Below are 23,657 nucleotides of genomic sequence, written 5' to 3'. Positions count from 1 at the left end.
ACTGCAATACTTACTCGACCTACTTGTGTGACCCAGCCAAGGACCATAGTAGGTGCAGGAGAGCCGATGAGGACTTGGATGCGGAAACCAAGGGAGAGTGTGAGCAACGCAGCAAGGTTGGAGAGTGTGTTCTATCTGAGATTCCTGGTGCTCCTACCGATGAGTCAGTATGGGTATTTTTACAGTTGGAAAGGTTGAATCAGCAATTAAAGCCGTGTCGTTGATCTGAAGGAAGGTGTTTGTGTAAAAGTGTATTTCTACACTTTGGTTAAATTCAGGGTCTTGGTCCTGGCACAGCAATTTGATTTTAAGAGCTAGCATTACCCACTGCCACCCTATGCAAACTGTACCCTAAGCAGTGAGATGTATTGCTTCACTGAGGCTCGGGGTGACTTTTAAGATGACATGTTGATGATTCCTCTCTATTTCGTGTTGTTTTAAATTCAGTATAAAAATAATTCAAAGGGGCTGGAGAGATGGCTCAGAGGTTAAGAGCACTGACTGCTCTTGCAGAGGTTCTGAGTTCAATTCCCAGCACCCACATGGTGTCTCACAACCACCCGTTATGAGATCTGGTGCCCTCTTCTGGTGTGCAGATATACATGGAAGCAGAATGTATATACATAATAAATAAATAAATAAAATCTTTAAAAAAAATACTTCAAAAGAGGGGCGGTGCCCTAGGAAGATGGGTCTTTGGATAAAGTGTTTGCAGTGCAAGAATAAGGACTGGCTGGCATGGTGGTGGACACCTTTAACCCCAGCACTCAAGAGGCAGAAACAGGCAGGTCTCTGTAAGTTCAATACCAGCCTAGTCTATATATTGAGCTCCAGGTCAGCTAAGTCTATATAGTGAAACCTTGTCTCAAAAAGTAAAAAGAAAACGCCTAAATAAATAAGCAAAATGACTGGAATACAGATTCCCAGAACCTATGTAGAAGCCAGGCAAGCATAGTGGACATATGTAACCCCAGAGTTCCAGAGGCTGAGAAAAGGGGTCCTTGGAGCAAACTGACTGGCTAAACTCACTGGAATCAGTGAGCTCCAAGTTCAGTGAGAGACTCTGCTTCAGTCAATAAAGTGAGAAGCAATTGCAAAAGATGATGGCTATTGTCAACTTTGGGAACACACAACACATACACACACACACACACACACACACACACACACACACACACACACCCCAAAACAAACAAAACCAAATAGACCCCTAACCAACCAACCATGAAACAATAACAAATGAGGCTGTTGATAATGTTTCAAATTGAAACCATAACTTCTTGGATTTATTTAGGTCTGATTATTCAAGTTTGACTTTCCTTTACTCAGGTAAAAATTCTCTCCTGCACTTGCTGAGGTCGGAGGGAAGTTCCTGGCACTTGTTATGCAAAGGGTTTCAATAGCATCACTAACCAAGCTAGGAAACCAAATGACAATGGGCTGGAGAGCCAACATACATGATGTGTGTCTGTGTGTGTGTGTGTATCTTTTCTTCTTTTTTTCAGGAGAATCTTTGAAGGCAGGTCATTTCTGCAATGATCTCAGGCTTGCTGAAGTCATTTGTATTAAGAATCTGAAACTGTGACTCCTTGGCACACTTACTTTACTTTGTGTGACAATGCAGTGTTTTTTGGGTCCATAATTCTGTGGATCTGCTTGAGGTGAAAATTAAAATCATTGTCCACAATTTATCTTGCTTGTCAGGAATCGGGGCCAAGAGCTTTTTAGCTGTGGAGTGGCAGTCTGTTCCTGTAGGATGGATGACATCATGCTTTGTGGGATGATTTCATTTGGGTCCTTTTGGATCTATTGAAGAGCAAACTCAGGCTTGGGAGGGAGGGAAACCACACACACACAGCACTCGTTGACTCTTTGTGTACTGAAGCCCTTAGAAGTTGATTGGCAGGGTCAAGTGGCCACTGTTCAGAGTGTGACAAGCCTTGTTAATTGGCTCTTTGCTGAGGAAAATCTCACATGAGAATTTTTTTTAGAGAACCTGTTCTAGTGGGTGCTTCTGAACGGTGTGTCATGCCTCAGGGGTACCTCTATGAACAGCCTGCAGTCCCTCAGGGGTACCCCGATGCAACCAAAACTTCCCCTGGCCACTTGAGGCTTTGAGACCCTGGTCTCCTGGGACATTGCATTTCCAAAATGTAGCCACACTAGGGACAAAGCGGGTGCTGAGAGGAAAGGTCTTATTTAAACAAGTTGGCCTGAAATCAGTTTTTACATGTCCCCTGGATCAGTTAAACTCTTCCCTGGGAGTTCGTGCTGTGCATTCCAAGTGATTTCTGTGCCTTGGGGATACTCACCAGAGAAACTCTCTACATTCCAGGCCGAAAGGTAAAGCTCTGGCTTCCCTGCACGGTAAGACTACAGGACAACCTCCTAGGAAAGATGAAGCAACACCTGCCCGCAGACGCGTGAAATGAGAGGGGAAGGAGACCCACAGCCTCAAAGAGAGGAGCTGAGCCTCAGGAAACCCTGTGAGAGGGCTGGGAAGAGTGACAGACTGTGCTAATGGGATTAAGTTTTGTCCCTCCCTTGCGATTCAGAAGCCCTAACCCTCACCAACCAGAAACTAGCAGAAATGTGGCTGTACTTGGAGACAGGGTAGATTAGGGTACCCCTAATCTCATCTATTCTGATTGCAGTCCTCATAAAGAGGGGAGATCAGTACAAAACACACTCAGAGGAAGATGGGCGAGGGTGGCTAGTTTCAAGCATCAGAAGAAACAGCCTCTGCCAACACCCTGACCTCAGGCTTCCAACTCTCCACTTCTGTGTTGTGGTGTTCCGTGGCTACCCTGGCAGACTAACGCACGCTGCGATGAAAAGGTGACCTGTAAGAGCCTCCTTGGCCAGTGACCATGCTTTACTCACACCACTCTTCCATGTAGCTGGTGTATACTTGTGTCCTGGCCATTGTGTCACCGAACAGCAGTGACATGTGTTCTTTATAAGGTGCTATCATTTGTCTCCATCTGCTACACACGTAGGAATTGTCAACTGTTACTCCTCAATCCACTCAGATTGCTCTCTTTAAAGTTCACCGTCTGAGCCCCTTTCTTTAATCTGTGCATTTAAATCGCTGATGCCTGTGTGGTCTAGCTGTGCTTCATAAAGTGGCGTTGGGGCATGTTTATCTCCTTGACTCCGAAAGTCAAGGGTGAGAGTTATTGTTGAATTCCCGCTTTCTGCCATACTCTTCAAGCCTGGCAGACACTTGGGGAGGCTGATAAGCAGGGAGTTCTTTATGTGGAAAGGTTCTGTATAGGAATACGGAGATGTCCTTTGTGGCCCAGAATACGTGTTAATAGCACAATTCATTATTCTTTCCATGTCTTTAAGTGAACATAAAAGGCAAAGAAGGGGATGAAAATAATTTGATGTATTAGTATCTCCAGGAGCATGCATAGTCTTTATGGAGCCCCTTACAGTCTCTCCTTCTGGAATTAGGAGAGTGTACAATCTGTCATAATCATTTATTTGGAGGTGCAGAGAAAATGATAGGAGGCCGAGATGATGGTCTTCCCCCACTCAGCGGCAAAGGCAGCTATTATAACTAAGTTATGGTATTGTATACTTCCAAAGTTAGGCACTGGGGAAACCTGGTTTCTACGATGGCATTATGGAAGGTCCACTGTTTGTTTGTCCAACCCTGGAATGCAGACTTGACATGTAGTTCTCATTCAAAACAGGTGTGAGTGAGTGAATGAATGAATGAATGACTACATGCAAGAAATTAGCCGTTGGGCGGGATCTGATTCTCTGACCCTCTCTGCTTTGGGAGAACAAGAGGAGGAGCCATCACTGCCCTCGGAACACGGAGTAACACCTATAGGGGATGTCGGGGAACTAGTAACTCCCGTGTGACTGCTCCTCTTTCCATGAACATGGCACTCAGGAGTACAATATGGCCCAAGAAGTGATGCTCAGCCACTGAGGGACTCGCAGCTATCCAAAGCCAGTCGCTATGTCCAGGTGAGTCAGATCCCACTGTAAATGACGAGTTCTTAGCTTCACCAGTGTTGGGGTCCAAAGAGAGATGCTGGTTACCTTTTGTCATATTGCATCCCCAGTGTCTTGTGACTTCTCGCCCAGCAAAGTCATTTGTAAGTTTTCTGTAGTCATCGGTCGGAACAGCTCCCCGAACCTCTTCTTTTCATCACCAGTCACGAGATAGGTTTGACTGTGCTGACCCTACATTTAGCAAGACGTCTTCATAGGCTGGGGTTAGAAGCCACCCGAAGAAATCATCTTCCAGTCTGAGGAAAATCACTGCTAAATCTTGGTACATAGTAAAATTTGGTGTATAACTGGGCTTTTTTTCTGTACACACCCACAGACACACACACACACACACACACACACACACACACACACACACACACGAATTCCAGTAGCTTGAGATTAGACTACCTTTTTATTTTTATTTCATTATTTTTGGCCTCACATAGCTCAGGCTGGTATTCAGTATGTAGGAGAGACTGGCCTTGGACTCCTGACGTCCTGTTTCTACCTCCCAGTGTTGGGGTTTGGGGTTACACATTGTTTTGTGCCCTGCACTTTCCTAACAATATGTAGGGAACATACCTTTCTACATTACTGTATTAGTTACTGTTTTGTTGCTGTGGCAAAAACGCCACAACTAAGACAACTTTTATAAGAAAGCGTCTATTTGGGCTTATGGTTCCAGAGGGACTAGAGTCCGTCATGGCAGGGGTGCAGGGGAGCGCGGTAGGAAGCAGGGGCAGGAAGCTGAGAGCTCACATTTTGAACCATAAGCACCAAGCAGAGAGGAGCGTGCAGGGAATGGCACCAGGCTTTGAAACGTGAAAGCCCATTGCTGGCGACTACTGCCTCCAGTGATGCCGCAACTCCTATACCTCCCTCAAAACAGCACCCACCAACTGGGGAACAAGCGTTCAATTACATGAGCCTCCAGGGACATGATCATTCAAAGCCACCACAAATACTAAACTGAACTAAAACATGTTTTTTTTTTTTTTTTTTTTTCCAAACAAGCAAACAAAAAACCCTCCTGGTTCTGCAATCCCCCTGGCTGTTCTGGAACCCACTCTGTAGACCAGGCAGGTCTTGAACTCACAGAGATCTGCCTGCCTCTGCCTCTGCTTCTGCCTCCCAAATGCTGGGCTTGAAGGCTTGAACCATTACACGCTGAGAAACACATCACAAAGTACTATTTACTTAATCGGAGGCTGAGAGTCTCTTGTCTTAAGCTAGGTAGCTCCCCTCCCCCCAGCTTCTTTATGTACTTTTTTTTTTTTTTTTTTTTAGGTTTGAACTGGTTTACACATAAACTCTTGGGTATCTGTGTTCATACTCTTCATGCTTTTTAGTTTACTCTTGAGAGTTGGCAAAGCTTCTCAGGCGACCAGGCGTCATCATGAAGCCGTTTGAAGCATCCTGGAGGACGCTTAGGCCGTTGCTCAGGTCTCCAAAGGGAATCAATCGGGTTTACATTTCCTTCTGATGCAGGGCCCAGGGGCAGCCTGTGTTCTTGGAACACCTTGGGATGCAAGGACACCTCAGACAATCATCTACCTCAGTAGAGGATTTATGCACCTTCTCCTGTTTCTGACTCGGGGACTCATTTTGTATGCCTCACCTCGCACAGCCTGAGTGCAAACTGGTCATTCACGAACGAGGCCTCCTCGGGTTTCCTACGCCGAGAGAGGCTGCGATTCTTAAGACTCTTAGACCACTTCCTATTTGCCGCTTGTAAATAAAGTACTTCCTGGAGGCGCACGGATTCGGTCCATCCTTCCTTGTGCGCTGCAGAAGAGGCCGCCTCTATAGAAGGCGGGCAGAGCTGGTGCCCAGAGTGGGCCTGCGGCTCTGGAGCCGAGGAGCGGGGGGAGGGCTGGGTTCGTCTAGACGCCGTTTCCTCCTATTGTCTTCCCTTCCTCCGTCACCCCTCCGCTCCCCACTTTCCCCTTCTTGCGCGCAGCCCCGAGATGGCGGGGGTCGGGGCCCCCGCTGTCCTTCCTCCGTCCAGCTAAGTTTCCATCCATCCATCCATCCGTCCGTCCGTCCACACTGGCGGCCGGGCAGGGCTGAGACACTGCACCCCACTAACCCTCGCTACCCTTGGGGTTCCTCCTTGGTGTGACTGCTGGAAACTTCGCCCGGATGGAGAAGACGCTCAGCGCCCGGGTCTTTTGGAACAGGCCCCGGGCTAGGCCGCTCCGGGGACACCCCGAGCGCACGCTCGGGCCTCTGGAGGGCCGGGGCGGATGGAGAGGGAGGGTGGGAGGGGGCAGAGCGCTCCGCTCGCCGGCTCGCCCGCGGCCAGGCTCTCCTCCGCGCGCGAGGCCCCCCGCTGGGCTCCCGGGGAGCCCCCTGCGCGCACTGCCCGCGCGCGCCGCCGCCTCCCGCGAGCCCGGAGACCCGCCCGCTCGCTCGCTCGCCCGCCCGCTCGCCGCCCCCGGGGAGGCGCGACTGCGGCCTAGGGCGCCCGGCGGCTCCTCCCCTCCCCTCCCTTCCCCCTCCCGGAAGCGCGGGGCGGGGTCCCCGGCCGGGCCGCGGGGGCGGGGCGCGGGGCCGGGGCCGGGGCGGGGCGCGGCGGCTGTGCGCGCCCACTCGGCTCCAGGCGGCCAGCGCTCGCGGGCCCAGCCGCCCGCCTCTGAGCGAGCACCGCGGCGGGAGCCCGGGAGAAGCGGCCGCCGTCGCGCGCGCGACCCCTCGCTGCCCGCCGCAGGCTCCGTGGATGGGGACGCGGCCCGCCAGCCTTCGCTGAGGCCGTCCCCGGGCTGCGGTGGCCGCGGGCTCCAGAGCCCGCCCCGCCACCCGAGGGCTGCGCGCGGCCCCGGGCCTGCTCGCCGCGCGGCTCCGCGCGTCCCGGGCCAGGAAGTGGCGGCGCTGAGCGCCATGGCCCACTCCCCGGTGCAGTCGGGCCTTCCGGGCATGCAGGTAGGCTGGGGCGAGCTGGGGCGAGCGGGGCCGGGGCGGAAGCGGGCAACTTGGCGGTGTCAACGCGGCGCCCCCCTCCAGCGCGCCGGGCCCGTCCCCCGGGGTCTTCGCCAGCTCGGGGAGGGCGGTGGGGTCTCGGTGTGTGCGCGCGCGGGGCCCGCGGCCTGGGCCGAGGTGGGGTGCCAGAGCGTGGCGCCCCCCAACTCCGCCGCGCAGGCCGCCGGCCCATCCCGGGCAGGAGTGGAACTAGTGTCCTTGGAGGCCCCGCCTGGGCGCCCGGGGCCCGCTGCGGGCCTGGCACGGGCGCAGCGCGACTCCGGGGTCCGCGGGAGCCTCTCGGGTCCCCTCCCCGGCGGGGACCGGGGCGCAGGGCGGGGAGCGCGCCCCGGCTGCTCCCAGGCCGGGCGGGCCGCAGGGCGGGGTGCAGTAGGTGTAGCCTCGCTCCGGAGCCTGTGGTTCTGGTGCGGAAAGTGCGAGGCTGCAAACCGGGCAGGCGGAATCCACACCTCCGGTGCCAGCGCTCCGCCGCCGCTGGACTTTCACTTTGAGACCCGTGGCGGCGTCCACAGGAGCGGTTGGCTCGCCGGCTTTCGGTCCCGAGTCTGTGCCTTCTGTGCCTGCCCGTGACTTTTTCTTTGGAGGGGAGTTAATTTCACATTTATATGAATGCACGGACTTTTTTTTTTCTGCCTTTGAGGACTGTTCTCAGTCCTTTGAAAAACAATCAGTAGTCTGTTCTTTCTTGTAAAGTTTGCAAGCGCCACAAACGCCGACAAAATGACTGCGTATGAAGACCGCCAGACCCGTCAAAGTTTTGCTTTCCCAAGCGAGTGAAGGGAGGACTCTTGCTACAACCCCAAATATTGAAGATTATCAACTTATAGATGCAACAGGCGCCTTTTCTCTAGCTACAGAGTTGAGCTGCAGAGCCCAGGCCTCCTTGGTCCTGCCTGCCTCTTCCGAGGGTATTTTTTGCCCCCCTCACCTCCATCACCATTTTGTTTTGTTTTGTTTTTTTTCCCATACCAGGAGAAGAAAATTGGATTTCGTTGTCCAAGCTTGAACGCTAGAAAACTCCAAGTTACCACTTTAGTGCAAGTGCAAGTGGCCACTAGAACTTGCACCATTTTTATTTTTTAGGGATAATAAAGTTGGAATTAAGAGTGTGCCTGGAAAGGTGTTCTGAAAAGTATCCGGATTCTTACCTGATGCTGCTGGCCACAGTTAAAAGTCAGCTGTGGCCTCTTACAGCTGGCTCTGCTTTCGTTTGAATTTAGAGGCAAGATGTCAGGGCGAACTGGATGAGAGACAGTTTCTTAGCAGAAAAGCAAGAAGGACCTCTTGGGACATTAAAAACCTGTTTCTTTAGTGTTTCCTTTTTCTGGCTATTACATTGTCTTACCGGGATCCACCTGGGATGCCCACCAACCCCGGCTTTGTAAAAGAAATGGTTTGAAGAGGTAACTTACTCCAGGCACAGTGCTCTGAAGTCAGCTCCTTCCTTTTTGTTTTTTAAAGAACTGGCTAAAACCCCTCCCCCTCCCCCGTCCCCGTCCCAAAAGGGAGCTGTTTTAATTTTGCTTTTCAGTACAAATATAGTAACTTTTCTAGTAGATTTATTATTATTACTATTATATTTTGTCAGTCCTGGTTCCGTAGAGGAGGGAAAGTGGCTGGTGGCTTCCCACAGCCATTCCTGCCCTTGCTTACATCTTTGATAAATTGTTGGTATATTATTGGAGGAGGGCATTCCTTCCTTTCCCTTCCTCCCAGAAGAGAAAAACAAGCAAGTTTATTTTCAACTTGGAGTCAGCAGCTGCAGCAGCCTCCCTAGGAGCTGCTTGGAGGATTATGTTAAAGGCACACCTGGCCGGCCTCCCCTCACCTCCTGGCTAGGAGTTAGAAGATGGGATTAAAATTTTTGTCAGGCTGGCTGTGGTAGTGGCTGTCTATAATCCCAACACTTGGAAGGCAGAAGCAGGTGGATCTCTGTCAGTTTAAGGCCAGTCTGGTTTACATTACTGAGTTCCAGGCCAACCCAGGCTACATAGTGAGACCCTGTCTCAAAAAAACAAAACAAAAACAAAGTTTAACAAGGCCAAAGAGCAGGAATGGTGCAGTATGAGAGACCCCCCCCCCCCCCCCCCCAGACAGGGTTTCTCTGTGTAGCTTTGGAGCCTATCCTGGCACTCGCTCTGGAGACCAGGCTGGCCTCGAACTCAGAGATCCGCCTGCCTCTGCCTCCCGCATGCTGGGATTAAAGGCGTGCGCCACCAACGCCAGGCTAAGACTATTTAACTTGCTAATCATTTTGTATCTGCTGATTATTCCTGTTGCAGGAAGAGATATTATTTATACTGTTTTATAGCTATGTGAGTCACGAGGAAGGGATTGAATGGACCAAGGTAAGACAGGGTATTGGGTGGCAGATAAATGACTGGAGTCCCGTTCTTTCACGCCCTCCAGACAGCAACCGTTCACCACTCTCTGCTGCTGTTTTGTTGTTACCTTGGCAGAGGTTATGCACCATTTTCCTTCAGATCGTATTTGCCGAAGAGAGGAGCAAATACGAGATGGGTCGGCAGCCACGGTTGACCGTGCTTCTGTGGTCCTTGGTGAGGATGGTGGCACACCTGATGGTTGGAGTTTTCTGAGGATTTTCTTTCCCCCCTTCCTGGAGTCTGGTTCTGTAGTTAGGGGAATAGTTAGAAATTATGAACTGGATGTGACAGCTGAGTTGTGCTGGGGGTGGGGTGAGGGTGTGGTTGCCCATGCCTTTGATCCCAGCACTCCCGAGGCGGAGGCAGGTGGATTTGTGTGAGTTCAAGGCCAGCCTGGTCTACAGAGTGAGTTCCAGGACAGATGGGGCTACACAGGGAAACTTTGTCTAGGAAACAAAACCAAACCACCACCAACAAAATGTGTGTGTATGTAATGTGCACTAGTTGTGGGAAGGAGCCCTTGGAGGTCAGAAGAGGATCCCCTGAGCTGAATTGTGGGAGCTGAGAGCCTAACTTTGCAAGACTCTATTTTCTGCAGTACTGTAAATTTGTGTGTACAATTTTGGCAGCTACTTTTTTTTTTCCTCCTTGATGCAAACAGCATGAGGCTTTATTATAGTTGTTTAACGAGCTAACCCCATGTTAGCTCGGGCCTTCCATCCATCCACCCACCATGGCGGATGGCTAGAAAGACAGCTCGAAGTGTCTGCATAGAGATCTTATAGGGCGGTGTAAGGGGAGTGTCTAAGGGTACTCAGGCTCAGGATTGGTGTGCCTCCAGGCTTGGAGGGTTTTGGCAGCTACTTTTATGGCTCTCCTGGGCTGTGACCCTCATAAGAGATACTTTCCATCAGGACCCAAAGCTAAAGCTTCAGACCCTAGCATTGTCTGAACTCCTTGTGAGTTACTACTGCAGTGTAGCATGCTAAAAAAAAAAAAAAAAAAACTGGTGGTAACAGGGAGTTGATTCCACAACCTCCTGGTTCATGACCCCAAGCTTAAAATACATCGAGTCAGGGAAGTCACATGGGTAAGAGGGCGGGAGTGAAGTCTCATGCGTTGGGGTTTTGAGTTTGAGAGACCCTTGTGTTTGCGAGTATGAGACGATAGCTCAGGAAGCTAATGTTACCCCATGCCGCCTTCCCCCCTTCTCCAGCTCCTCGGCAGCCAGTCCTGGCTGTGAGGAGGCCTGTGCCCTCACAGGCCTGTAGCCAGGAAGGGTGTTCACTAGCTCACTGGGAAGTCTGGGAAATAAGACGTCAAGACCATTGATGGATGTTCATTCTGGATCTGGCTTCCCACCCCCTTGTGTGGCTTATTTCCATCGGACTGTGTACTGTGCCCTCTCCCTCGCCTCCCCCCCCCCCAACTGCCTCCTTGGGAGAAACCTGCTCTTGTTGCCTGGTTGGGTGTCTGAGTGGATGGGCTTTCAGTGAAGTTTCGAGGTCTAGGTTCCAGGAACATCTTGGGTGAGGCTGAACACAGATGGCGGATTAGTTCCTCCTGGCCACACTGTAGACAGGAGACTCCTAGAGAGGTGATGCAAGACGGTGGATGTCCAGGGCCCTGGCCCCTCGTGATCAGCAGCCCTTGCAGGACGGTTCCTGTGACTGGGGTCAGGGAGACCAGGTACATGCCTGGAAAGCACCGGGCTACTGTAGAATGGAGAGGAGGTGTCGAGGGGCCTGCAGGGGCTGAGGCCTGGGGTTCTTTGGGTTGTCTGTGTTCTCAGGATAGGTGATAGGGACAGTGATTCTGTATGTACCTAGTGTCCACCTAGGAGATGTTGGAGTGTCTGAGCAGTGGGAACGCCCAAGGTAGGGGATGGTGAGCACTTTGGTGTTCCTCAGCAGCTAGCTAAGACCTGCCCGGTAGGATCCTCACAGACCTTGGTGGCTTGAATTCTGTGACTTCTGTCACACATTTTGCCTTACTCTGCTGCCTTGTGCGGTCGCAAAATAATTGAGGAAAGTCAGGCACGCTTTCCTGTTACTCGCTTAAGTCTTTTTCTCCCCAAGGCAAGTCCTTCCTGTTGTCCAGGCTGGCTTTGAACTTCTGAGCCTCGTGCTTTCCTCTCCAGTGCTTGGATTACATACCAGTTTATACAGTGCTGGAGAATCCAGTTCACGGCATCAGGAACGGTGTCAGGAGTGGCGTCAGGAGCGCGGCTTCTCTGTCTTTATCTGTGTCTGTCCCTTCTAGTGCTGCCCCACTGAGCCACATAATTTCCCATCTCTGGAGAGTTTCCCTTCCTCCCCTTCCCCCCCATCCTCTCCTCTCCTCTTCCCTTCCCCAGATGGGGATGGTCAAGGTTTTAAATGTTTTTTTTTTAGGATTTATTTTATGCACTGTGTCTGCTGTATGTGCACTGTGTGTATGTGTTTGTCTTTGGAGGTTTATGCTCAGCTCCCCTGGAGCTGGAGTTACCGGCAGTTGTGAGCTCTTCCCTGTGGGTGCTGTGAACCAAACCCTGGTCCTCTGCAAGAGCCGCAAGTGCTCTTTACTGCTGAGCCATCTCTCCAGCTCCAAGAGGTTAAAAAATATTCTGTGTGTACTTACTCGTGCACATGTGCATGTACTCATGCCGTGGTGTGTGTGTGTGTGTGTAGGCCAGGGAACCATTTTCTGGCGTAAGTTTTCTCCTACCATATGTGAGATACAGGGATGGGGCTCAGCGTGGTGAACCCATCTTTTTACTTTTTAAACATTAATAGCTTTCGGGAGGTTTTGGTTCTAGTCCCAGATCAGGGAATGTACTTTTTTGTTTCCTTCGAGACAGGGTTTCTCTGTGTATCGAGGCTGTCCTGGAACCAGGGGAGCCTCCAACTCAGAGATCTGTGCACCTCTGCCTCCAGGTACCACCACCCCTGGTTCAGAAAAGGTTATTGATAGGGTTCCATACAGGCATCCAGTTAACTTCAAGAATGCAGACATTGTCACTGAATGCATTGTGTCCAGCCACAGTGGCCTCCTGGTGTCCTGATTTGGGTGTGTTTGTTCCTCTTGGAGCTGCTGTGCCCACCGTGGAGCTGAGCTGCCTCTCTGGTCTGGTGCAGGTTGTTGGAGCTCTTTTGTTGGTCCCCAGCAAAGTGCGTGCAGTGTGACTAGCCAGTAGGGTGAGCCTGTTCCCTGTCTTCCTGTGGTTTTGTGGGGCACACCCTCCACTCCATGGTCCAGGAGTCTGGGCTCTTGCCACACAACTCAATTTGGGCGATTTTCCTTGTGATTCAGACTTGCCTGATTGGAAACTGGTACCTGCAGGAAGTGGGCCCCACCCAACCCCTCCCTGCTAATGCTTTCTGAGTTGCCTTAGCTGGGGTGATTATCACTAATGGAATTTTGTGGCTGGAGCGCTTGCAGGAAATAGACCTGCATATGTTACTCCTGCCGCTGTGGAGAGCCAGAGCTGGCCTTTAGTCTGCAGTAGTCACTTCTCATAACTAAGTTTTACAATGGCATCTACCAAATGTCCTGGTGTCAAATGGCTTGGGAAGAGAAAATGAGGCCGTTAGAACATCTGACCAGTTGGGTTTGTGCCCAGTACTAAATTGCTCTTGGAGCTGGTCGTGGTAGTACCTGCCTACTCTTCTAGCATTTGGAAGGCTAGGTGAGAGATGTGCTGTGAGTTCAAGTCCTGGCCAACCTGGACTCTAGTGTAAGACCTTGTCAGTTTCTCTGGGTAAATCCAAGATGTCACTTAGCCAAGCATACAGTGGCCTCTTCAGAGCCTAAAGGTGTGTGCTGGGATGCCCAGTGAGGATTCAGAGACCTTCCCTTGTGTTCTCCTAAGGGTTATGGTCAGCAAAAGAAGATAGTGTTGAGTACTACAGTGGTGTCTGGTAAGTTTCATGCAAATGTTTACCAAATGTATAGCTAGGGCTTACTCTAGTGTTTTGAATCTCTCTCTGTTTTTAATAAGGAATTTTAGACTCTGAGCTTTGAAGGTCTGGTACAGCTCCTTGCCCTGTGTTTTGTTTTCAGTTACTTAGGTTTTGTTTGGTGTTTATTGAAAACACAGATTAGATGCACAGGGTTTTGCTGGGAAAGGCAGCGCTTACCCGCCCCCCTCCATCTCTTACTCCCCAAAGGCATCCCCTCTGATCCCTTGTGCTATCTTTTGCCGTCATTCCTTGGCTTATGTGGACTCAGATGGCTGCTAGTTTCTAGTTCTTGGAATGCTCTGTGGACCCAGGGTTCTGCAGACGAGGGTTTAGGTTTGGCTCCGCTGTCTTCTCCTCACAGGCACCTTCGTTCTTCTGGCAGAGTTAATACGGTAACCTTGGTTAATTCTCCCGGCAGTGTCTCCCTGGCCCACAGCCTGGGCAGCAGTGCTAAGGTGCAGGCCATCATTTGGTGTTCGGGGTTTTTCCAGATACTATTCTTCACCAGGTACCCGGAGCTCCTCTTAGGACATTCAGCTGGAGCAGACTGTAGGCCTTTCACCACTAGAGAAGCTGGGATGTCCCTCTGCCTGGGGCCCGCAGGCTGGCCCACTGCTCCTCTCTGGTCTCTCGGCCTTTGCTGCAGTCTCCTGGTGGACACCTATTTTCTCTATCCCAGTTTCTTGTGGCTTTATGTCATTAGGTGGGGCCTGGGTGTAGTGCAGTGTGCGCTCCCCTGCAGTAAACGTCAACGGGGGTATAAACTATGCATTTGCCTGTTGGTTGGAAGTGTGGCATAGTATAAATTGTTGGCTTTCTTGTAGAATTGTTTCCAGTCCTAGGGGATACGACAGGGCCTCTTGTGTTCTAGGCAAACACCTAACCACTGAGCTGTACATCCTTGTAGTTATTGTTTGTTTTGAGACAGGTTGATGCCGTGTGGCCCCAGCTGACCTCCAGCTCACCCTTCTGAGCCTGGGGATACAGGCGCGTATGTCTGTGTCCCTAAGGGCCTCCTCTAGGGAGTTTTGAAGACTCTGCTGTGCTGAGTTCTAGCTGTGTTCTGCTGGAGTGCACTGTGCACCAGGCCTGGGTTCCACCCACACAAGCTGTCCTGCCCTTGAGCCAGGAACAGTCCCTTTGTGTTGTGCAGCTCCACAGTGATGTCTTGGTTTGTGTGTGTGTGTGTGTGTGTGTGTGTGTGTGTGTGTGTGTTGTATTTTTTGCAGGCGCTCAGGAGGTCTTTAGAGTCAGGCAGCTGGTGTCTTGTGATGAGGTTTTTTCCCTCTTTCTTTTTGAAACTACCATTTGGACGTCTGTACCTTCTCATCTGGCCCTTGAGTGGCCTTGCCCTGTTTGAAGCTATTTTCTGTCCCTTGTCTTTGTCACTGGCTTTCTGAGTCATTGTCTCAACTTTCCAAGTCTCCCAGTGAGCATTTCTGCTCCCATTTTCTTAGACTCCAACAGCGATCCTCATTACTCTTGGCTCCCCCCCCCCCACATTTTATTTTATTTTTTTGGTTTTTTGAGACAGGGTTTCTCTGTGGCTTTGGAGGCTGTCCTGGAACTAGCTCTTGTAGACCACGGTGGTCTCAAACTCACAAAGATCCGCCTGCTTCTGCCTCCCGAGTGCTGGGATTAAAGGCGTGCGCCACCAACGCCCGGCTTGGCTTTCCCTTTTGCTTGAAGATTCTATTTTCTGTCCTAGGCATCATTTTCTCTACTTTTTTCCTTTATTGGGTTTAGCTTCTGGGTTTTAGTTTGTTTTATGCCCAGTTACATTTGACTGGAGATTGACAGGACCTCAAGTTAAGTTTTTCTCCTCCCTCCTGCCCCCCTCAACACAGGGTCTCACTGTGTACCCCTAAAGTAGGGAATGTTGCCCAGGTTGGCTTTGATCTCAGATTCTTACCTCAGCCTCCTGAGTGCTGATGTGTACCAGAATGTCTGCTGTGGGGAGTTCACTGTAGCGCTCCCCGTCAGTCATTCCTACTGGACAAGACGGTTAGGAACAGCCTTCTGAAATGGTTGCCTGTTCTCTCTTCATCTGCTGGGAGCTCCACCCTCCTTCATCTTTATGGCGTTAGACTGGGTACAGGGGCAGTGTCTACTGTTGTTCCTGGCGGTGATGGACCCCCAGGTCTCTGGGGAGGAGGGAGCCTTTCCAAGCTGTCTGGCTACTTCTATGTCAGACTTGCCCTTGCCTTGAGTCCCTGAATTCAGGCACCTCTGGAGACATCTTTTTGGAGAGACTAGCCACACATACATTGCAAAAGAAGGTAAGGAGAGGAGGAAGGGTTTATATTTGAGGAGAGAGCCTGTCAGTGGACACTGGTGGGGAGTGGGGGGCAGCTGGCCACGTTGTGTTTCCAGACAGGAAGCACATGGATGCTAGTGTTCGGCTGGCTTTCTCCTTCCCCAGTTCTGATCAGTTCTGGACCACTACGGTGCCACTGGGGTCAGTGTGGGCCTGCTTTCAGTCGAGCCTCTTTGCAAACTCCCTGAGAGGCACCCACCATGTGCCTCTCAGGTGATTATGCCTCCAGGTCAAATTGACGCCTGCCTACCCAGTGCTGTGAATTGATACTCTAATCTTTTCCACCTGGACTTAGTGCATGTCTTCTGCTGTGGGTTGACACTCGTAAATGCGTGAGCCGGAAGCTTAGTCTTGAGATGTGTGTTTTCATAGTTAGGATGCGAGGCCTCCGGGAAGGAAGGGCCGACAGGACCATAGCTCAGCTGCTACGATGGGTTGATCTCGGGAGGAGACTGCTGAGTGGACCTGTTCCTTTTCCGCCACCCGGAAATGGACTATGAGAAGTTAGCTTGTCTTACAGATTACTGGTCTGCAGTGTTCTCTTACACTACCAGGACAGCTGTAAGTTCTCTCTCTCTGCCCCAGCCCTGCGCCTTCGCCTGCTCTCTAGCAACTGCAGCCTCCTGGCTGGGGCAGGTGGAGCAACGGAGTCTTGCCTTTGGCGGGATGAAAATGAGGACACGGTTGAAGGTTAGCCAGAGGCATCTGGGAGGGTCCATACTGAACCTGGCCATGGGGTGGAGAAGGGAGAGGAAGAGGAGAGAGAAGGGAGGGGTGGCCTAGAGGACCAAGAGGGAGTGTGGCCAAAATTGCTGACTAATGTAGGAACCTGAGGCTGGGGGAAGGGAAGGGAAGCCCCACCCCTGGGCTGGAGAAGTTTAGGATGGGGTGCCCTGAGAAGTGCTGGGAGGAGCCACAGGTGCCAAGTGACACTGCCCTGGGTTTCTTTGAGACCTGACGTTCACCTCGCTGTGTTTATATCCATGTAAAGTGTGCTGCCCTGTGTGGGGAGCCTTGAAAGGGGGGCCTGAGTGATGTATAGTCATTAGGGTGGGCACTGCGGGTGACCAGCAGGGCTGCAGTCAGGAAGCATTTGCTGGGTCACCAGGTCAGTGGGCTCTAGGAGGGAGGATCCCTTGGCTTAGGTGTGAGGAGAGCCCTGGCTTTGGACACCAGTGTTGTGTTCTCCTTTTCCTTGTTTCTGGCTGTTCCAGGCATTTGAATTCCTTACACTTCCCAGCGTATACCCAGTGCAGGGCTGGAAACTGCTAGTATAGGGCTCTTTTTTTCCATATGTATGTTCTTTTACTTTTAGAGTTTTCGTGATGGAATCCAGGGTCTTGGGAACCCTAAGCAAGCATTCTACAACGTAGCCAAACACCCCCCCCCCCGTATGCATGCCCTTTGAGAGAAGAGGAAGTTCATGTGTGGTCATCATTGTCTTATTTCTGAGAAAAAGTCTTCCCAGAGTTAAAGTGATGGGACTGTCCCTCGCTGTGGTGGCCTTCTGTCTGGGCTGATGCACACTTTCGGTGGTAGTTCTTGTTCTGGTGACCTGTAACCGACTGCTGCTGAGGGCAGCCTGCCAACAGTGTCCAGCCTTGCTGGTAACCATGCAAGGGATGTCAAGGAGCTTGGCTTTGGGCCGCTGGTCTCAAAGCCTGTGAGTGTATGGGTTGACTTGTGAGTTTTCAGGTCCTCAGACAGTTGGCTTGTTTCTCCTGATTGGGAGCCAAGCTCCTAGTTGACTTCTTGGAATTCGGGATTGAGGGTGTGGGTCCCTAGGCCTTTCCTTCATTGCCTTTCTCTGTGTGAGCCCTGTAGGTCTCAACCCCTTTGGGGGGGGCAGTGTTGAACGACCCCTTCACAGGGGTCACCCAAGACCATTGGAAAACACTGATATTTACATTATGATTAATAACAGTAGCAAAATTAAAGTTATGAAGTAGCAATGAAAGTAATTTTATGGTTGGGGCAGTCACCACAACAGAGGAACTGTATTAATGGGTCCCAGCGTTAGGAAGGTTGAGAAACCCTGCCTCAGGCCCTTCTGTGGCTGGCTCCCGGCACTACCTGTCAGGTGTTGTCCAGAGTGAGTTGTTTCTGACAGTGAAGAAGCTGTGACCTCACCTTATACAGGGAGGTTGCTGTGTTCCCCTTTCCACACCCTGTGATTCTAGAGACGCGTGAGGTTCCCAGGTGTGATGCTGTCTCTGAGGACCACCGTGCTGGGTGATTAATTCCACTGTGTTGTCCCTGTGTAGTCCCAGTCTCACTGGGAAAGGCACATGGGCTCTTGTTTGTAATCTCCCAGCTCCAGGCCGGCCTGTGTGTCACAGGAAGTCCGGTCTCAGACAGCTGGGCCAGACCACCTGTGGCAGCTGAGTTCAGATTTGTTGCCGGAAGTCCTGCTTGCAGTTTACTTGGGAAGACTGACTTTGGAACCCTGTTAGAGATATGGGCAAGGAGGGCCCTTAAGTTGCAGGACTTGGCCTTTTCCTCTTGTAGCTTGCGTTTCCAAACCCGCATGTTGCATCAATGTGTGTTCCTTGTGTTTTTGACACTGGAAACTTTTTTCCAAAGGAGCACGTCTTTTGGAAAATGCCTGCCCCTATGATAGGTTATCCCGGCAACTTGTGGAGGCTTTCATGTGGTTTTCACTGTAGCTACTTTCTGGTTCTTCTGGATCTGAGGTAAAAGGCAGCAGAAAGTCAAGGCCTGTGATAACCCGGCTTCTCTTGGGCTGTCTTTGGTTTCCAGAGTTTGCACCTGGTCCTCTCCTCAGCTGCAGAGTTCGTGGTTCTGCCCCTTGGTTGGTGGCTCCAGATCAGACACCTGCACATGCCAGATCCTTGGCCTGGTACCACCTATATCCTACCTTTTGGTGATGGGAGGACACAGGATGCCTGGGAGAGTGGGGACGCTGAGACCCGAAGGCACCTCTCTCTCCATTTGGGATGGCGGGTTCTCTGCCATCAGCATTGACTCTTCCCTTGAAGTTCATGTTTAACATTGAACAGTGCTTGTGCTCGCGTCTGTCCACAGGACCCCCACACCTATGTGTGGGTGTGTTTGTGGGTGTGTAGATACACATGCACACAACACACTCGAACACACCACACACACACCCACACACACACACACACACACACACACACACACACACACACACGAGGTCAACCTCAGGTGTTGTCCCTCTACTTTGTTTATTGAGTTCTCCTGGCCTGGGTTTCACTAAGTAGGCTAGATGACTGGCCAGCTGAGCCCCACTTAACTTCCACCTCCCTGGTGCCAGGATTACACACACCTGCTTCCTTGCCTGCCCTTAACAACAGCAACGACACCTGGGTTCTGAGGCGTGAGCTCAGGTCCAAGCACTTTGCTCAGCTCCGTCTGTGTTTTGAGACAGGGTCTTGCTTTGTAACCCAGTCTGGTCTTGAACTTAACACCCTCTTCCCTGAGCTGCCTGGACTGCGATCTGCCATTGTCTCCATCATCTTAGTTCTAAACTGAGAAAAAAATAGTTCAGTGTTTTGTTTTCTTAACTGTTTGGCTGTTGGAAGCTTTCATGTACAAGTGACTGATTGGCTGTTTAGTTCAGAAATGACAGCTCTGCTGAATTGGTCAGATTATACTTCCAAACTTCGAGGTTCTGGAACTTGACTTTTAAATTTGTAATTGTCATGTGATACTTGTGAAATTTGTTAGAGTTGTTCAGTGTGTGTGTGTGTGTGTGTGTGTGTGTGTGTGTTTTCAGAGTTAGTGAATGCCTGTTCCAAGAAAGGAAGGGAGGTGAAGGCTTAGCACCTCATTTGAGTATGTATGGACTCTTCCAAAATGCCTTCCTCTGTTGTAATTTTGGGGAAAGGTGAAGAACTTAGGTGAAGTGAGACCCTGGTAGAGGCAGAGGGTGTGTGTGTGTGTGTGTGTGTGTGTGTGTGTGTGTGTGTGTGTGAGAGAGAGAGAGAGAGAGAGAGAGAGAGAGAGAGAGAGAGAGAGAGAGAGAGAGCGAGCATGACTGTATGTGAGTGTGTGTGTGGTGGGTACAGTAAACAGTCTCCAAGTTGATCTGGGCTGCAAGGGTTGCAGCAGGTGTGCTGGGTGCATTTCACTTCCCCAGAGGCCTGTGTGCAATCACACAGGTTGAAGCAGTTTTCTCGTCACTGTATCTGATCCCTGCCTCTTGGTTATGTTACTGTTGAGATGGAGCACTGAGCACTCAGTTGTGCCCAGGACTGAGAAGCCCCTCCCCGCTTCTGTAAGTGATGTCTTCTGTCAGTGCGTATGGAATGTGCCAGTTCTACCGTCCTGTCAGAGGGCTTTCCTGTGGTAGCAGTCCTGTTCAGAAAATGTGTCCAGAGTTTACCCCTCGGCATCAAGACCGCTGGTGTGAAAAGCTAAGGTGGTGGCAGAGTTTAAACCTTTTACAAATGCCAAACTTTTGGCTGAGACTGGGTCTCTTGTTTTGTAGCTCTGGCTGTCCTGGAGCTTGCTGTGTAGACTATGGGCTGGGACTAAAGGTGGAAGAGCTCCACACCCAGCCAACCCTCCCCCCTCACTCGCGCCTGTTTCACAGGTCATTTCTTTCTTCAACTGTAGCTGTGGAGGGTTTTGTGGAGTTCTGTGGGAACAGTTCTTGTCCTCTGTCTCTGTGCAGCAGAGTCTGGATCAGCCTGTTTCTGCTGGTGATACGGAGGCCCTGGAGGCGCGGTGGAAGGGCCTGCTGTTGCTTATCTGCCAGGTCTGCAGCGGCCATGCAGTCTGGGCATCGTGTACTAAAATAATGAGGACTGGGCGTGAGGACTGGGAGAGGAATGGTCACTGCCTTCCCCCGGAGAACGCCCGACCCTCAGCCTGTATTTTCCTGCATCCCGAGTAGAGCAACTTTCTGTTTGGCCCATTTCCCTGTGTACATGAAGTTTTGTGTAGTAGCACTCATAACATAGGTGCCCATCCATGTCTCATTGAGAATTGGACCATCAACACTGTCCTGAGTTTCCATAGACTTAGGATGATGGATTTCCGGATTTCTAACAGGCTTCTGTCTATCTTTAATACAAGGCCTGCCTCAGCTCATGTCTCCCTCCCTCCCCTCCCTCCCTCCCCCCTTCCCTCCTTCCCTCTCTCCCTCTCCCTCCCTAGGGATGGCTCATGCCACAACTTACTTGTAGAGATTCTGGTTCTCTACAGTGTGGTCCCATGGGTGGAACGGGTCATCAGGCTTTGTGGCCATTGCCTTTGCTGCCTGAGCCATCTCAGTGGGCCTTCAGGGTGTGTTGATGAGGGAAAGAAGTAATGTAAACATTTCTTTTTGCCTTTGGAGAAATAACCAACCCCCCCCCCCCCCCAGTCCGCATGCCCTTCCTCGGGAAACAATTGAGTTTGTGGCGGATTGCTTTGCCCACGGTTGCAAGGCCAGGCCGCCTACTCCCTGCCCAGCTGTACTTTGAACAGTAGGTTGTGGTGGAATTGCATCTAGGTTTTTGGTGACTTTGAAGCACATGTAGAGGCCAGATGTAGGCAAGCAGCTAGAGTTGTAGGGCAGAGGTTTTGGAGTTCTCTGTGTGTGATCCATATGTGTGGATTTGCATGCACACATGTGTGTTCCAGAATGTGAGTGTGGTGGCCAAAGAGGGACATTCGATGTCTTTCTGTCTGTCTTACTGGAGACCAGGTTTCTCATTGCGCTTGGAGCTTGTGGCTTTCTCTAGAGTGACTAACCAGCGAATTCCCAGGAGCTGCCTGTCACCACCCCTCAGGCACTGGGAGCATGGGTGCTGGGTACCCACCTTGGGTCTTAATGTTTGCATGGCCCACACCGACGGAGCCCTCTCCCCAGCCCCCACCCCACCCCCCTTTGAGACAGGTTTCATATATACTAGTTCCAGGCAGGCCTTGAACTCACTGTGTAGCTGCAGATGAAAACTTCTGAGTGTGCTGATTTCACCTCCCAAATGCTAGGTTTGCCAGTGTGTGTGTTTTAAAATCCTGTTTTCAATTGTCTGTCACATAACTATTTGCTGATTATTCTTGTTTTAACATGGTCTTATTTTGTGCTTTCTGTTAGGTCAGCCAATTGGATAGGAAGGGCAGAGAAGCACTCTGCAGTTCTTTAGTGTTATCTGTGTGTTTCTCAATAAACACCCATTTATCATTTAAAACAAAACAAAACAAAAACCCTATTTGTGTATGGGCGTTTTGCTTTGCTTGCTTGTATCTGTGCCTGTGGCGACCAAAAGAAGGTGTTGTGTTCCCTGGAGCTGGAGTTAGAGATGGCTGTAAGCTGCACATGGGTGCTGGGAACCAAACTGGACCCCACGAGAACAGAGAGTGCTTCTGAGTTGTCTTTCTGGTCCCTGTTTTTTCTTTTTCACGTTTTCCCTCTATTTGTTCTCTTTCCTTCCTTCCTTTCTACATGGCCTTACTGCGCAGTGCAGGATGGCTTGGTAGTGGTTTGCCTCGGCCTGCACAGTGCCAGGACCAGGAAGGGGTCTGGAGCTTGGGGAAGAGTCCAGGCCAGGGAGTAATTTGCTAAGTAGGTCACCAGCGGTTACAAGCAACCTAGGAATGGGTGTGATACTGAGTGACTAACAGGGAGGGGCCCTCGAGATGATCCTGAGAGCTTTACCTCCCGGTCCTGGTGTTCTGCATGGAGAGTTCTAGGCGGAACCCTGCTGCCCGGACTGTCCACAGATGGAATCATATTTGTTTTTATGTTTATGGGGCAGGGAGCACTCTTTGTCAGAAATGCTGGCACAGGTTTTTAGGAAAGTGCTTCTTGGCCTGGTCTACACAGTGTCCCTAACCTAGGACAAACCCTGTGACAAGGCCAGTCTCTTTCTTGCACCCTTGAAGCCAATCCAGGTAATCAACTGTTCCCCAAGGTAGGGTAGAGAAGTCCCAGAAGAGTTCTCTCTCAGGTGGGGCTTCTCAGGGGTGACTTCCTCAGCGAGGAACATGGCCAGGGTGTGCCTCACTGAAGAGCTTTGCCTGTGGCAGAGAGCAAGACCAGTATATGCAGGGAGTTTTATGTAGAGAAAACTGATCCAGAGTTTGCTGTTGGAAGGCAGTGTTCAGCCCAGCATACCATAGTAGGGGTAGGGGTGTGTGTGTCTGTGTCTGTGTCTGTGTCTGTGTCTGAGTGGGGAGGACCACAGACTTCACGATGTGGCTTTTGGGGATGGAAGCTGGTGTCACAGTCCGCTGGTGAACCCCAGGAGAGGAAGGATGCACAGACACCAAGAGCAGTGTTGGAATGAATGTGATTTGGATGCTTTTAATAGTAAATTATTGTCACCTTTGTATAACTGAAGCATTTTAAAGTGTCAGTTTTAATGGGACTGAGTTTTAATGGGAAAGAGATTTGGGGCATCTCTTAACTTGAATTCTTGTTTTCTTTGTCCTGCAATTGGCACTGTGTTGACAGTGACTTGGAGGAGTGGAGATGACAATGTGTAGAACCTGCAGCTCTTAGTTAAGGAACGGCTGTGTTACTGTCTCAGGTACAGGTGTTGTGAGTTTTAATTTGTTCATCTGTTAGAGCAGTGAGATTTTGGGAAGCAGAGCTCTCTGGAGTTTGGATGGTGGGAGCATTTATTCTGTTCTCTCGTGGATTTGTTTGGGGGAAGTCATAAATGAAGGGGCTCAGCTTTCCGAAGCTGTGCCCACTATTTTCCTCTCAAGCAATCCAGTTACTACCATTGGCACGGCCTCATAGTCATTCAGAGTCCACAGTGAATTTTAGGACTCACTTTTTAAATTTTTCATTACATGTATGTATATATGTGATTATGTACATATGTATTCATGTATGCAGAAAAAAGTGTTCACCATGGCTTAGTGTGGAGATCAGAGGACAGCTAAGGTGGGGGGAATTGGTTCTTGCCCTCTACTGTGTGGGTCCCAGGAATTGAACCCAAGTTGTCAGGCTTGGTGGCAGGTGCCTGCTGCACCATCTGGCTGGCGCCAGGGTTCATTTTATTTATTTTTTATTTTGGTGGCACTAGGAATTAAACCCCCCAG

The 23,657-nt window shown here is 50.8% G+C and overlaps 1 protein-coding gene and 1 long non-coding RNA gene across 3 annotated transcripts in view; both read left to right on the top strand.

Annotated features, from left to right (window-relative positions):
• Window positions 1-605: 605 nt before the first annotated feature.
• Window positions 606-5,776, top strand: LOC103161022. Of its 2 annotated transcripts, none has more exons than XR_003480828.2 (2): window positions 606-3,984; window positions 5,302-5,776. It is a non-coding gene; the product is annotated as an uncharacterized LOC103161022 (long non-coding RNA). The 2 variants fall into 2 exon arrangements; XR_004772257.1 differs by having other exon boundaries at window positions 609-3,984; window positions 5,503-5,776.
• Window positions 5,777-6,582: 806 nt separating this feature from the next.
• Window positions 6,583-23,657, top strand: part of Stk24 (serine/threonine kinase 24) — a 92,383-nt gene continuing 75,308 nt past the window's right edge. The window contains exon 1 of the mRNA XM_027393909.2: window positions 6,583-6,936. Coding sequence (XP_027249710.1) covers window positions 6,895-6,936 — 42 coding nt within the window. The 5' untranslated portion in view covers window positions 6,583-6,894. The remainder of the gene's footprint in view (window positions 6,937-23,657) is intronic.

Source organism: Cricetulus griseus (assembly GCF_003668045.3).
Source record: "Cricetulus griseus strain 17A/GY chromosome 1 unlocalized genomic scaffold, alternate assembly CriGri-PICRH-1.0 chr1_1, whole genome shotgun sequence".
Lineage (NCBI taxonomy): Eukaryota > Metazoa > Chordata > Mammalia > Rodentia > Cricetidae > Cricetulus > Cricetulus griseus.
The sequence above is the reverse complement of the archived record's forward strand: the minus strand, read 5'-3'. Positions and strand labels throughout refer to the sequence as shown.